This window comes from Carettochelys insculpta, chromosome 4 (assembly GCF_033958435.1).
Source record: "Carettochelys insculpta isolate YL-2023 chromosome 4, ASM3395843v1, whole genome shotgun sequence".
NCBI lineage: Eukaryota > Metazoa > Chordata > Testudines > Carettochelyidae > Carettochelys > Carettochelys insculpta.
The window spans coordinates 51,958,418-51,974,161 of NC_134140.1; the positions used below are offsets into that span (position 1 = coordinate 51,958,418).

General features: G+C 39.9%; 1 protein-coding gene across 3 annotated transcripts in view; it reads right to left on the minus strand.

Moving 5' to 3' along the window:
- The window catches only part of DLC1 (DLC1 Rho GTPase activating protein), a 354,065-nt gene that overhangs the window by 41,011 nt on the left and 297,310 nt on the right, over positions 1 to 15,744 (minus strand). For all 3 annotated transcript variants that reach the window (XM_074992829.1, XM_074992827.1, XM_074992828.1), the window contains one exon: positions 1,700 to 1,771. In XM_074992829.1, the coding sequence (XP_074848930.1) occupies positions 1,700 to 1,771 (72 nt within the window). The remainder of the gene's footprint in view (positions 1 to 1,699; positions 1,772 to 15,744) is intronic.

A 15,744-nucleotide genomic window follows, 5' to 3' on the forward strand; every position in this document is an offset into this window, starting at 1 on the left:
ACTGAAAATCACAAGCAAGGAATGCTGGGTGCAGACAATTTCTTAGAGATTCTGTATATCAATAAAGCATGATTGAAATGACCCTCACAAGGACCGTTTTTCAAAAGGTCAAGGCCAGTCAGCAGAGGATTTACATGTTTGTATCTACTGTCCCCAAGCACACATTGCAAGAAAATACGTTTCTGGCACCTTCTCAGCAGCAAAACAAAGGAAACAGAGCCAAACTTAATTTCTAATTAAATTAGAAATTAAAGCTCAAACGGATCATTTTTCAAGAGGGCCTACTTAGCATTGGCTGCACTTTCCAACAATTCACTGGAATTAGTGGCTTGCTTATATATGGTGTGAAACCTAACAACTGGGGATTTGGCATTATGAGTAAGAGGAGGCAGCTATGTCAGTGCTTCATAACTTTGCTAGGGTCCAAGTAATGTTTTATAAACAAGATGGCAAAACAGCAAAGGACTTTCACTGAATCTTTTTAAAATTAACTTTGCATTTTAGTAAATATCAGATGTACCTTAAAAATGCTAAGACAAATCCTGACGTGCTTGTCAGACAAAAATGCCAATGAGGTCAAAGTTTTGCTTGGGTAAGGGCTTTGAAAAAGCAGCAATTTAGAGGAATCTCTCCTCAGGAGTACAGACACTGAGAGTCTTGGGGGTAAAGGTGGGGGGAAGACAGTCTGGACAGTCTCCTCAGCCACTTATATTCAAATTATCCTGTACATGAACGCTCGCTCTCCTCTCCACAGAATGAGACCTACCCCCACAATCAGCTTATGCATGGGAACACATCAGAGGCAAGGGCCTACCATGAGTTGGTCAGGCACTTACATACTGACACAGGGTTCCCAATTTCCTCTCTGTTTCCTGGAAGCTGTGGAAGCTACTCCTGTGAAGGAGCAGGCTCCCAAAGTTGTCCACCCTTGAAAGACAGAAGTGGACAGATCTCCTACCCTGAGGCGAAGCCCCCGGAACACAAAAACTATACTTCTTTGCTTTGCCTAATTTGGGCCGTTAACTTATCCGTACAGAACTCTGTGAAGTAGCTTGGTATTTGCCTCAGTTTCCTCAACTTTGAAATAGGGGTAAGAGGTTCCATCATGCCTCAGTAAGTCAGTATGAGAGCTGGGACAAGGAGTGAAGTGTTCTTGGATCCCCAGTCTTGTTCTCTGTCCTCTAGGCCAGAGGCTGCCAAACTATAGCCAATGGAGCACTTGCTGGTCACACAGTGTTGATTACCCCTTCTCACTTGCAGCTGTTAAATAGCAGAGAGGCCAGAAATGCATTATAAACTTTCCCATAGCAATTGATCACATGACAACATAATTGCCATGGGCACGTTATGGGATCACTAATGGGAAGGAAAGGTAGCCATAAGTCATTAAAATGGGCGACATGAAAAAAAACACACTGGGAATCCCTACATTACACTAGAAATATATGAAGTGAAACAATTTAAAGTTGCCACCGTATCCGAGTGCCTTTGTAGAGTTCGATATAAATTCACCATCTTGTGTGTTTCCACATAGTGGATGGTAGATACCAGCACAGTATAGCACCTCATAGCTCTTCCGTAGTTTATACCCTGCCCACCCATACTTGATACTATATTTAGGAATTAATCATCCTGTCTTAATAAAGCTCTAGGAAACTGATGACACAGAAAAATCAACTTCATCAACTCTGCTGCTTACCTTCATAAAGCTGAGCATACTGTGGGAACCCTGCGGCTCGCAGCCAATCACACGCTCCTTTGGCCTCAATTTCTGAAAGAGAAGAGATGCAAAACACCCTCTGGTTAGTCACTGGCAAAGCTAAAAGTTCTTTTGTACCACTTCTTTTGCTATGATTATAAAAGGAGCACGGAAATATTCAGCAAAATCCTAGGTGAAATATAGCTTATTATTCCCCAGGTGTTCCTGTTTCACTTTCGATTTTCTTTTCCTTTTGTGGCAAAAAAACATCTTGGATATTCGAACTACATTAACACTCATCTCATATTTACAAGGTGCTCAATGCTAATAGTTAAACACAGATACATGCTGGTGCTATAGACTATTTTGTGCTTGTTTTGTTTAAGCCAGGGAAACTCAGGCTGCAATCAATGTGAACAGCATTAATGCAATAAATCACATCATCTCTTGGCACAGCTATTCTCTCTAGTCACAAATGCCCATTAAGGCATGGGTATTATAAGCTTTATCATCATGTAGATAATACTGATAGACCAAAAGCCTAAGAACAACTGACACATTGTGTTGCAGCTCACTCAAGCTTGTATCTACTACTCATTTAGAACTGAGTAGCACTAGAGGTATCCAGGACTTTGAGTTACTAGGTTTGTAAGCAAAATATTCTCTCCAACCAACTTTTTCTTGCCCTCCACCTAAAAAATGTCAATACTTTGCAAAATGAAATAATTCACAAATAAGCACATGACACAGGGGAAAAGGAAATGTATTCACTGATTATGTGTTATATTTTCTCGTCAAGCATGTCCAGAGATCCATTTAACTTCGTTTCATCTCAGAAGAAAAAGATTTTAATGTCTCAATGGCTATGTCTACACTAGCCCCAAACTTCAAAATGGCCATGCAAATGGCCATTTCGAAGTTTCCTAATGAAGAGCACTGAAATGCATATTCAGCGCTTCATTAGCATGCGGGCGGCCACGGCACTTCGAAATTGACGCGCCTTGTCCCAACGGAGCTCCTTTTCGAAAGGACCCCGCCTACTTCGAAGTCCCCTTATTCCCATGAGCTCATAGGAATAAGGGGACTTCGAAGTAGGCAGGGTCCTTTCAAAAAGGAGCCCTGTTGGGACAAGCCGCGCAGCAGCGAGGCGCGTCAATTTCGAAGTGCTGCGGCTGCCCGCATGCTAATGAAGCGCTGAATATGCATTTCAGCGCTTCATTAGTAAACTTCGAAATGGCCATTTGCGTGGCCATTTTGAAGTTTGGGGCTAGTGCAGACATGGCCAATAGGTCACAAGCCAAAAGAATGTAAAGGATGTTGAGGTCAGTTCTAGAAGAGCATCATTTATTGATAAATCAAAACTGTATGAGACTAGAAGAGCTCTTTCAACTGACAGAAGGATTTGGATCTAGTTTTGCTCTTCTAAATACTAAGGAAAAATGATAAATTGGGAAATATTTTGGAGACAGCGATCCATAATGAGAATTAAGAGGACAATATTGGTAATTCATACACTCCCTAGCACACTTTGCATCGTTAACAAAATAACCAAAAAGCAGGCTTCTTACAACATTTGGTTAACCAAAAAGTCAAACTTAAAAATTCTGCAAAGACTGGTGATTTACTGAAGCATTTTCAGTTGTCAGAGGCTTCAATTTTTCAGTCTATTTTTACCAAAAGATTTAATCTCAGATTAAGTTGCTCAAGTGGGGGGAAAAATAATCAAAGCCAATTGCTGTGATGTTTAAAGATAATGTGCAGAGATCACTTGCCCTTTTAAGCTCTGCAAACCTAATAGGGTACATAGCATTGTCTTTGCTTTAGTTTTTGACAAGAATAGATAATATAGAAATAAGAATTTGAAACAGTGAGGATTGAGGGGAAGGATAAAATAGACCGACTTGGTTAATGGCCAGTCCTGTACTGCTCTAAAGCTGTTCTAATACATACAATGTGTTTGGCTCTTGAGCATTTTACTTGATCAAGCAGGTGGTGAGCAATCAGAAATACTTAATGTTTATCCAGCCTTGACTACATTCAGACTTCTTGATGGGCCAGAACAAAAAGGCTTAATTAGACACAAGTGACTGGAGAATTTTGCCACCTACTTTGACTAGATACCACTGGTACGAGTACATGCCTGGATTTAAATGCAATTGCTTCAGTATACGAACATGTAAGTTGGGCAGTAATTGATTTAAAACAATGCTTCACTTGCGTGCTTCAAATGACAGTATGACTTTGGCACCCATTGTAAAATATTGCTGAAGATGCACACACAGTCAGAAGAAATGGGGACACTCTGGGGTCTCCAAAATTACAGTTATTTCACTTATTCCAAGCTTCTGGATATACTGCAGAATTAAAAGTAAGAGCTGCTGTTTTGCTGAACATAGTACATGACGACTCTGCTAAGATGCACATCCAATTCGAGACACTAAAGAAAGCCGATGCGCAGTGTTCAAGACAAACAGTAAGAAATCCTCGCCCACTAATAAAAAGAAAGGAAAACATTTGCACAACTTGTGTTTGCTTCACTTTCAGGTTAGGGGACTGACCGCATGGGAACAAGCACGTACAGCTGCGTCCACCCAGCTATTGAAAAAACAAAACAAAACCTTCATTTCCAATTGCAAAGCGTAAGAAACTTGGGATTTTATGCAGTGCAGGTTTTTAGTTTAATCAGACCCCAATAGCACATGAAAGGATGCTCAAAGAAATCCTACACAAACTTATTTCAAGACTCTGCTCTTGCTAAAGGCATGAAAATACAGGCACAATAAAATATTAGCCTCCCAGAGAAGGAATTCAGACACAACGAAATAGTAAGTTAACCAACTGAAACAAATTCTTGAAAATATCTTAAAAGCTAAGTGATTGCAATATTTTTCATTTTTACAGGCTAAAGCCCATCGTATTCATTGGATTACTCAGAGTTTTGACTAAAAAGCTACAGAACTGGCCAAAATTTTAAAAGGTACTTGGTGCCCAGAGTCACCGAGCAGAATTTTCAAAAGGATCTACTGGAGTTAACAACCTAGGAAGCAGATTTTTAAAGCTATGTAGATACCACAGAGCTTAGCATTTCCACTGATTTAGGAGCCTAAATATCATTTTTGTAAGGTATTTTTTAGGCACTAAAAATGCTAAATCCTATTCTGTCAATTCTTGCCAATGAAATTTTTGCTCTTAAGTGCCTAATGACTCTTGAAAATGAAATTTAACCTCCTAGATCAGCTTTGTATTGCAGCACTGAGGGCACCAACACCTAAATGCCTCAAAACGTGGCTTCTAGTTATTCTTGGTTTTTCCATAACAGCAGCAGAGATGTTATAAAGCACCAGAGTGCCTCTAAAATAGGCAATTACAACAATCAGTTCTGGATATGAGATGCCACCAAATATTTAACAGCAGCATTCGTTTAACCCACAGACACGGAGCTATCCCCAATAGATCTCCATGTACCCTGGGAAACCATAGACCAGTTCCTCGGCCCCCTGTTCTAACTGTTTAGCACAGTGAATCAGCTGGAAAGCTGCCCTAAAGAGGCAACCAGGGATTGCTCTGTGGCAGTGGAGTAGCTGGCTTTATGTCACCTGCCCAGATGTGGTAAGCAGGTCAGGGAAGTGCGTACAAGCAATGAAACTGAGTGCACAACTTTCCAGCAGATCCATGGCTGACAGAGTGGTTCCTATAGGACAGCTCCAGCTGGCATAACTTAGACCAGGCCTTAGAAGTGAGGTCTGGGACTCTTTCATTATGGCTGGCCCAAGATCAGAGGAATAGAAGGGTGGCTTAAGAAGCATCTGTCCCAGCCTTAGCACAGCTAGGCTCTAACTGCTAGAGGATGACAGGCAATGTTGATCATCAACTGCTATTCAAAGAGATTTGAGTATCAGGCTTTATGGTCATACTGCAAAGGATATACACAGCTTACTAAACTGCTGATAACAGAGCAGTTTGTGTTGCAAAGTTTGTCATTGTATAGAAAAATAAATAGGTAAACTGAAGCCACCAATTCCTGGAGCCCTAAACAAAAATTAAAAAAAAAAAAAAAATAGTTCTCTTTAAAATCAGGATGGCACAGACAGGATATTTTTGTTCTGGACTCAAAGACAACTGTAGCCCACACCTGCCTTGCCCAGAACAGTTTCTCTTCCAGTCAGGACCATCTCATCTCCTCAGGGTCAAGACATCTCAAGCTTCCATGGGCTTGGACCCAGGTGGAGGTGGAAAGGGAGCAAGAGTACTCGTCATTGTAAGGCTATGTCTAGATTGCAGGCTTCTGTCGGGAGACCAGAAAAATCCTAACCCAGAGGTCTCCCAACAAAAGTCTTTGGTGTCAGGAGCCTTTTGCCAACATCCCAGTCTTCCTCGTTCCACAAGGAAGGAGGGATGCGTCAGCACAGGGGGTTTTCCCGAAATTCAATCCCATGCAAACGGGCCAAATGTCAGGAAAGCCTCCTGCAATGGAAATGTCCACAAGAGATATGCAAATGCATTACATAATTTGCTTATCATTTGCCAACAATTCTCAGCAATCTTGACATACCCTAGAGTGTGGATGGCTGCGTCAGTATGTGTCTGGGATGGTACTAAGAACCACAGACAAAAGGAAAGACTGGCTCTGATGGGAGTGGCCACTGGGATGATGCTGATGGCAACCACTGTCTAGGTGCAGCTGTTGACGACAGAGATATTGGAGGCCCTGCTTCTAAATCTTAACATGAGCCCAGAAAAATCCACGCTACAGGTCACAGCCTTGTTTATAAACTGATTTCTGAGCATATAGTTGATGAGGGCATGTTAATTTAAAAAAGGGACATCAGTGGGGACAGGCAGACAGGGAACTTACAAATTATTTTGAAATTATCCGCCTGTCACTTGTGTTTAAAAGCCCTTGATTGTAACCTAATTTCTAATCTGCTTTAACTGTCCTTTAATATGCTTTTTCTTATTATTAATATGTACTAACCTTTGCTGGAAATTGGTTTGCAATCTGATAGACAGGCCAAGATCCTGCATTGCCCATGTTCAAAGGATGTGCCATTACTTTTTCAAAGTAAGAATTCTGCTGCTAGTAATAGATTCAAATGCTCATGTCAATTAAATCCATTATTTCAGATGACAACTCAGTATTTTCACATGGGAAGAAGTAGGTGAATTTACATGAGACCCTTCAGACATCTGCCCTGTGCTACTTCTCTTCAAGCAACAGAAAGTTTTGGTGTAAAAAGATTTTTTTAAAATTTCCCAATACACAAGAAATTTTATTTTAGAAACTAAAAATACAAAAGAAATGCAATTAAGTCTTTATTTTTAAGCTTTCTATAAGCAAACTGCAAGCAAATGTGTTAAGGAGGAAACAGGAATTTTATTGGAAACAGCTTTGTTAGTCTATTTCACAAAGCCGACCTATGTGTTTAAATGAATGTCAGGAGTTCCCTTTGTGTGGGACTGGGAATCAATATGCCACATTTACACATTTCCTGGGATGTTAAAATAACATAGTCCACCTACAAAGCAATAAGTACAAACAGGAATTCTTAACCCTCCCTTCATTTTATTTAACTTTGCACTGTCTTGATTCTTGAAAATTAGAGTTTGCAATGCTAACGCATCCAGGCAAAAATCCTTTAATTCCAGCGTGGAAAGAAGTCAACAATTAAAAAAAAATTTGTTTAAATTGCATTTTTTCACTTGTAAAATCCACTAAAAAGTTACAATTAAATCTCATCAGGAACTGCAATCCATACATTCAAAGTTTCCTACAAAAAGGATTAATGACTCTGGTCTATCGAGCCTAACTCACTCTTGTTGCTTCAAAATTCTAGGCTTTCCACTTCTGTTTCTCAGCAGACTAAAATGTAACAAAGTGCAAAAGAGAAGTTGGATAGGATTGTTTTTGTCCTGTGCTCATGTGGTGGTGGACCTTGGGAAAGCATGGCAGAGGAGTTAGTTAAGACACTGCCTTAAAGACAGAGGCAATCTATAAAGAAAGGATGGAGGCAGCATAAAAAGGAACAGTGGAATGGACTAGAAAGAAAAGAGGTAGACATTATTTAGCACACTCTTAGCTTTCTATATTCCCTTATACTTTTGCTACAGAAAAAGTGTTACGACTTCTAGACATAAGAGAAAGAAATTCCCTGGGTAACAAGGGAAAACGAGTTGAGTGTAAGCAATTCAAGACAACGACGCAGGACCTATTTGAAACAATAAAAAAAACATAAGGAAGATTTGGGGAAAAACAATGCAGATGAACCTGTGGCTATGGCTTATTATGATATATTCTCACAGTATGCTTATTAGGAAAAAGTTATGCGGATGAAGATGTGGACATGGCTGAGCAGATCAACTGATTAGAAACATTCTTTAGGACTTTCTCTATGCCGTTCAGTATAAATGTGATTTCACAAATTCCTGAGCTGTTTGCTGTTACAATTTGCTAGGAAAAAAAAAGTTTTGGTTATCTAATCTTTATAGCCTGGTTTAATTAGGTTTAGAACCTATCACTCAAGTACACAATACAGAACGCTGCAGTAAGAGAAAATTAGAGTTGCCAGCTGACATGGAGTGTCATTTTCCTTTTTTAAATTACATATATTACATGTATTTTGGAACATCACGGCCACAGATCATAATTTTGATACCCTAAATCTTTTCTTTATTTTATTTCAAAATAACTCAGCTTTTCCAAGGGAACCTCATCCTATACTTGTTTTCTCAACAGCAGAAGTGCCATGGGGCTTACTCCAAAATTGAGTGCACTCTAAACACAGAGGCCGTGTCTACACTAGCCCAAATCTTCGAAATGGCCATGCAAATTACTAAAGCATACTGTTGGCTGCGGCTCTTCGAAATTGCCACTTTTCGCTGCTGCGCGGCTCATCCATACAGGAGTTCTTTTTGAAAGGACTCCGTCAACTTTGAAATCCCCTTGTTCCTATCTGCTCATAGGAATAATGGGATTTCGAAGTTGACGGGGTCCTTTCAAAAAAGGACCCACCTGGACGAGCCACGCAGCAGCAAAAAGTGGCAATTTCAAAAAGCCAAAGCTGCCAGCATGCTTACGAGGCACTGAATATGCATTTCAGTGCCTCATGAGTAATCTTCAAAATGGCCATTTGCATGGCCTTTTCGAAGATTTGGGCTAGTGTAGACGTAGCCAGTCAGTCTTAGCGTTTTTGGCAACTTGAAATGATTTTTTTTTGGAGATTTAAAATGAATGATTTAAATTGATTTCGATGAAGGCAATCTGCCCTGCTCAATTATTTCATATTATTTGACATGGTCACTTCAAAATGGAACACTCGAGACATTTAATGACTTTGGGTTACCAAAATTAAAACTATACTCTGATGCAGAGGTTAATTTCTTTTAAATGTGAAAACTCACAAAATCATCTATTTTGAACACAGGAAAGAAGTATTTTGATATACCCAAAACTCCCAAATGTTTTGCAAGTTGTTATAATTCCCATAAACTGCTGACAAAAGTTTACAGACTAGCACTTTTGCAGCCCTGTGTAACAAGGTGCAAACCTCACACCTGCAGAAAGACATAAATCAGTTCCCTTTAAGCACACCAAACAGAATGTAAGCAATAGTGCCAAGCAGATGGTTTCCCCTGGCTTGAACTCAGGCACCCTTATGGTCACATTGGCTCCTTTAAAAAATCATTGAAGCTTTGCTTATCACTCCTTTTGGCTGCATCAAGGTGACTGGTTTCACAGAGCTGCTGTGAAGCTGAACAGAATCACTGCTGTTTAATATCAGCAGATCCCATTCGAAGCTTGGCTTTACTGTTGAAGATCACAGACTGGAACAACCCTAACACATACTTAGTACAGCCATGGGGGGTGGGGTTTACTCTTTTCTGACTCCACAAGCAGACTAATAGTTCTAATTTAGATTCACTTTCCCACCCAAAAATATTTTTGCAAAACAGAAAACAAAACTAACCTTCATGGATTAGCTACGATGAGTGACCTCTGCAAGGAGGTACATCAGTGATGGGAACTAAAGCTAGTGAGTGAACATGAGGACCTCTATCGTCTCAGCTGGCCACAAGTTTGTTGTGAACAAAATGGTCTCCAAGGATGTTAGTTTTGCTAATCGCTTGTATGACGAGAATTTGCAGCGTGTCAACAGAACCACAGCAGCACTTTGGATGCAGAGGGAGCATGTGAGTCTCACAGTCAATGTTGTGAAGCAAGGGCACATGAATTGAGGTGTGTGCTGAATGAACACGTGTTACTTTAACAACATCAGTAGGGGGAAAAAATTATATATGTGGATGGAGACCAGTGGAACGTGGCAACCCTGCTCACGGTCAGTGATAAACAAAATGGCTCGCAAGCCATATTTAGAACACCAAAGGGCTGTATGTGGCCCTCGAGCTGCAGGTTATCAACCCCTTTAGCCAAAATGGACTCCCCTATTACTACTAGTCATGTCAGGTACTAGAACCGATATCACAATTGCTTCAAGGATTTATATTGTGTGGATAGAGCACAAAGGGATTCTTCTCCCTGCAGTTCTCACATTAAGAAATTCAGAATCATATTTTTGACACTGTGTGGTTTTGACGAGAAACTTTCCAAACCAGTGTCTTGAACTGTTAAAGTAGTTCTGAAAAGTTACCTTGCAGAGGATTTACAGTGGCTCATACCCTGGCAGATGTTCCACATGCCTGCCCTCTTAGTAGTCAACAAGACAATTCCAGTGCATTTGGGAAGCAGACATTGTTCAGTGTATCTCAATTACATGATGCCAAATATTATGAAGTTGCATTATGGATCCAACCTCAGGTTTGATTAGACTGCTCTAACACTACAGATGGTTTCCGTTCTCAAGTTACCTTTCAGGCCAAAAAATCACAATTCCCACAATTTCACTTTCATAACCTCAGATAAAGTATTAACTGTGTAGTTTTGAGAACTCCTTCCTATGACTGAGGCAGAGGAACTATTATTAGCTCAGTGCTGCACACGTTCCAAAGAAGGCACCATCAGTTTTTTAACAAGTATCAACATTTTTAAAAAAAAACCATCCCCCAAACCCAAAATACATAAATGAGGGAAAAAAATCAGGATTGTTCTCATAATTATCTTAATATAAATGTTGAAAATTGTTAAAAATTTCAATTTACATTCAAACATACATAACACTGAAAAGCCTGAGAAAGGATTTTGCTCAAAGGTTGATTTTAACTGTTTTAATCCATTCTTGTAAGAGTGACAGAACACAAGGATTAAATTTAGTTACACTTAAAACTTCATCAGCCATATTCATTTCTGATGTCACTGACCTAGGATGAATATGGCCGTTGTGTTCTATTTGACAGGTCTGAAGAAAAGCTAAAATGCACCCTTTTCTGAGGTTCTCTCTCTTCTGCATCTTCAAAAATACATGACATTTTGCAAAATGACTATTTAAGTATGTCCTCAAACTTCACTGTGCTTCAATCTATTTTGATCTACATTTAACTGGGGCGTATGTCGATCTCCATTTTCTCTGTGTGCTTCAATAGTCAAGTCAAACTAGTTAAGAGACCTGTACAGATTTCTTTGATTTTTCACTCTCTTCTCAAACATTTTTTGGGAAATAAAATGCTTGTAGGGTCCTTGAAAGGGAAGATTTGTGGCACCACCTCCTTCCTCTTTCCCAGATTAGCAATGCCTGGGGTTTTCAAACAAACATGCTGCTTTCTAATAATAAAAGCCCTAGAAAGAGGAGGGGGGTTAGGGAAAAAAATTCACTCAAACATTTCTCCATGAGCTGATGACAGCTGCAAAACACTCTCCCTGTGTTCCTGATGGCTTTGGTGTCAAACACTGGAGGGGATTTTCATGTTAGGGAGATATTTGGAACCCTGTAGAAAGCCTTTAACTATGCTGTTGGTGTTACGTGTAAAATCACACCACACTTAGGAGAAGCAACCGAAAATGTCTGGAATTCATAGAGGTAACAGAGGGAGAAGAAAGTAAAGGAGCCAGATTTTTTGGATCCTTTTTCGGGATGCTATATTGATACCTTCTCTGAAAGCCTGAGTACAGTTTGTAAACAGAACTTAACGATATAAACATACTAGTCCACACTGCTTTGAGTCCAAGCAAGCAGCTGATCTCTAACTGGTGCTTTACACTTTGCTTACCTGCATAACAGACAAATTTTAACATTAGTTCCCAAGTTCATTATGTCTATTTATTAGCTTATTATTTCCAATAAACCGTTTAATAGCTCAATTTATTTTTTCCTATAATACCAACATAAATCATATAATAGCCTTTATTGCCTATTGATCATTGTCAGCAATGCATGAAATACAGTATTTGCCTCATGCATCAAAATCTGACTGACTCGCCCTCAAAATTATTTCAAAGAAGTTTTTCAGTCTCTCTCTCTCTCTCTCTTTTAAAGCATAAGAAAAAAAACAATTTTAATGCAAGATGCTTATGTTTCATTTTAAGACCTGATGCTAAACCCACTGATACTGGTCTCTCCATTCACTTCAAAGGACTTTGGGATCAGGCGCTAGCCTAGAGGAATCCTCCTTTTCAGAGGTGCAAGGAGATGAAGGTAAGAAGTCTCCTTATGCTCTCTCTCTATCTCCATTCACAGATTCTGCCCAGTGCCACAATCAAGCTCGTACTGATTTATGCTAATTTTCCCAAAACTGGATAAAAATAGTTTTTGGCAATATCAGGTTTACTATCATTTTACCTTAAAATGTGTCAATGGGGCAAACTTTTTTTGTAGCTGGTTTATTTTTATTTTTTTTTTTTTTTTTGTTAATAGGTTGGAAAGAGAAGGGAACACCACCTCTGCTAGAATTCTGGCACTAACCACTGAATGATACAGACCACTCACCTGCACATATTGTTTCTTTTCATAAAGATTATGCACATAGCTTGCAAGTAAGAATGTGTCCTTTGCCTAATCCATAATTCAAAACAGATTAGCAGTGAAAAAATATCAGAAAAGCCCATTTTATCCTCCCTGAAACACTGTCAACATGCACTGCAACTCACCATAAAGAACAGTTGCATGCCAAGAATGTCAATGATTCACATATGTGTATTGCATGCTGGGAACATTAACAGAGCACAGCCCTCCCTCTACCCAAAGAGAGCATGAAAGCAATTTAAAATGCAGTATCATCTGTCATACATCCTACTTTGTAAAGAGAACCCCCCCCCCCAACATTGATATAACAAGTTTGTGTAGAATGAACCTTTATAACTGGTATGTTTGCTTTCTACGAACTGTTGTGCTCATGGGTTGAAGAGGTCCCTCTCCCCCCCTCTCGAGATTTTTAAGGAAGCATTTAAGATGATGGGGGCACAAATCATCCAATGAGCATCCATGTGAAAAAAGCACAGGGAAAAAATTCAGAGGGGTAGCCATGTTAGTCTGTTTGAGGAAAAATGATGAGTTCTAGACAGAAGCTTTCATGGGTTGGAGCCCACTTCGTGAGATGCATGAAGTGGAAACTAGTTTGGCAGGGATCACTGCCAAACTGTAATTCCCACTTCACGCATCTGACACAGTGGGCTTCATTCTACAAAAGCTTAGTCTGAGTTAAAAAAAAAAAATTGGACACTTTATTTTATTTTATTTTTTTTTTAAACTGGCCTGACTGTTGGTTGACAGATAGTACAGGATGATGGAATGAAGAGTATTTTTAAGGAGAAAAGACAGACAGTTGCCTCTTGTGGTTTACTAAAGGAGCTATGCTGGCAGGTTCCAGAGCGAGAACCTTCCCCAAGGCCCCTGGAGTAGAAGTGGAAAAGAACAAAATAATGGAAGGAATAGAAAACTTCATTCCTGTTCTCCACTCCCACAAAAGTTCCTGCCTACTATGGCATCTGGACCTATACTGAAAGATGAACATCAAACCAAACTGCCCCAAAAAGGTAATGATTACCCCTCCTGCCACTCAACCCATATCCGACAGTCATAGAGCCACCCCTGCAGAAGCCTGCACTGGGGCACAAGACTTTAAATCTAGAGGTCCCTGAAAGGAACCATGTCAGATGATTTTTACCTGTCACAATACTAAAGAAGAGAAGTACCTGATCTCTTGCTAGTTAGGTCTCACGACACCTGTCTTCAGCATTGCCAATATAGGGAAGGGACTGGACTATTCCATGAGTATACAGGGACTAGTACAGTGGGGCCCCAATCCACCAACTCGTACAATATAAGTAAATGCCACAATCGTTAACTACCTTGTCACACATTACCTCCCACCCCCACTCCCATCCCATACACAATAAGCAGGACTTGAAGCAAGGCCCTTCACATCTACAGTACAAACCTGCTCCATTTTGGTTACACTGTTATTCTCATTGGCGACTATTACGTGGAGAGGACATGAAACACACTTTATCAAAGGCTTGTATGACTATTAGTGAGACCATGGATATCAACAAAATTGGATGCAACAACAGAAGACTAAAAATATCTCATAGCAATATATTGCAGGATTGGAAGCAATTTCATTTGAGACATGGATATTCACTGGGGGGGTGAAAGAACAAATTAAAAGTTGTGGTCAGATCTTTGGCCTAAATAACATAACCCATTCCACAGATTCAGTCAGTCTCTGTTGGAAAAGCAACAGCCTTCACATTCTTCTATGTTCATCAGCCTTGGAGTAAAAAAATAAACAAGACCTTCTTGACATCCTGAACCACACAGATTTATTTACAGTCTACCTAAGCTTGCTAACGCACAGGGATAAGTCAGAAATAGGCCTGGAATTGCTAACGTTACCAGGATTAGTTGGTTTGACATTCATGGTCGCTTCTTGGATCGAGAACTTATAAGGTTCTGCAGTTCACCTCAGCTATCATGAAGCTTTAATTCTCTTTAACAAGAGAAAGAAATAATTTCTGAAATGACCTGCTGATTGTGTCAAATTTCTTACCTAAATCCCTGAGAGTCAAAAAACAGAATTAACAAAAAATGAAGGAAAATTTAGCCTGTTAATGACAGTTGTAAGGAGGAGTCTGTAGAGAAAGTCCACTGTAATACTCCATCAAGATGCTACTATCATTTAGGGTTGTAATGATATTATTACCCTTTTACCACTGTGCAGTCACTGGACACCAAAACAGCACTCTGAACGGCAGATCACTTGATCTGGCTGTATTTCTGCAATATGTGCAGGAAGGAAGGGGAAACATCTGAAGTTATTTTTATTTCTGTAAACTGTTCTGGTCCTACAGCATGAATGTTAGGGTGGGTCTATTATTGTCTGGAGCCTGTCAGGGTCCTTTTGCATAGCCTCATTTCCTTCTTCCTGTTGCTAGGAAGGATAGTTAAGCATGAGAAACTCTTGTTTACAATACTGGATCATCCTGTTCAACACAGGGGCTCTTTTCCTCTGTCTCCTTTAACAGGCCATGGACCTCATCCTGTTTCCAATGAAGTTAACAGAAAAATTCCAACTGACTTCAACTGAAAAAGGGTTGGTCCCCAAGAAACACACCCTCTCATGTTACCCTTGGGCAGGAAAAATTTGTTTCACACAAATACCATCTTTAAATATTTACAAAGTACATAAATACACAAAATTAAGGACTACTTACAGAGTGAAACATATCTGCTTGAAAGAAAGAGTAAAACAGAACTGTGACCACTCTTCCCCAACCTCCTTGCTCATAACTCAAAAGTACAAATGGAGAAGATCTGCAACCTAGGAAGCCCTCACCGGGCATCAAAACCTGGTATATATGTATGTTACCAGCACTACAGGGTAGCATACAGAAACAGATGGTACACAAAATTTTGCATTTTCAAGAGGGCCAGCATGAATGACTTTACTTGAGAAAGTACTTTCAGATTTCTATGATCAGCACCAGTACTATTCCCTGGCCCAGTAGGGGCAGCTATAGTGCTGTTTATCAGAAGAGAAGCACTCAACTTCTTCCAGCTTTAAGGCCCCAGGCCTGAGAACAGAATATACCCAGCCTCAGATCTGGTTCTCTGCTGCAATGCAACATACTGTCCAAATACCTCCCTGTACATTTTAAA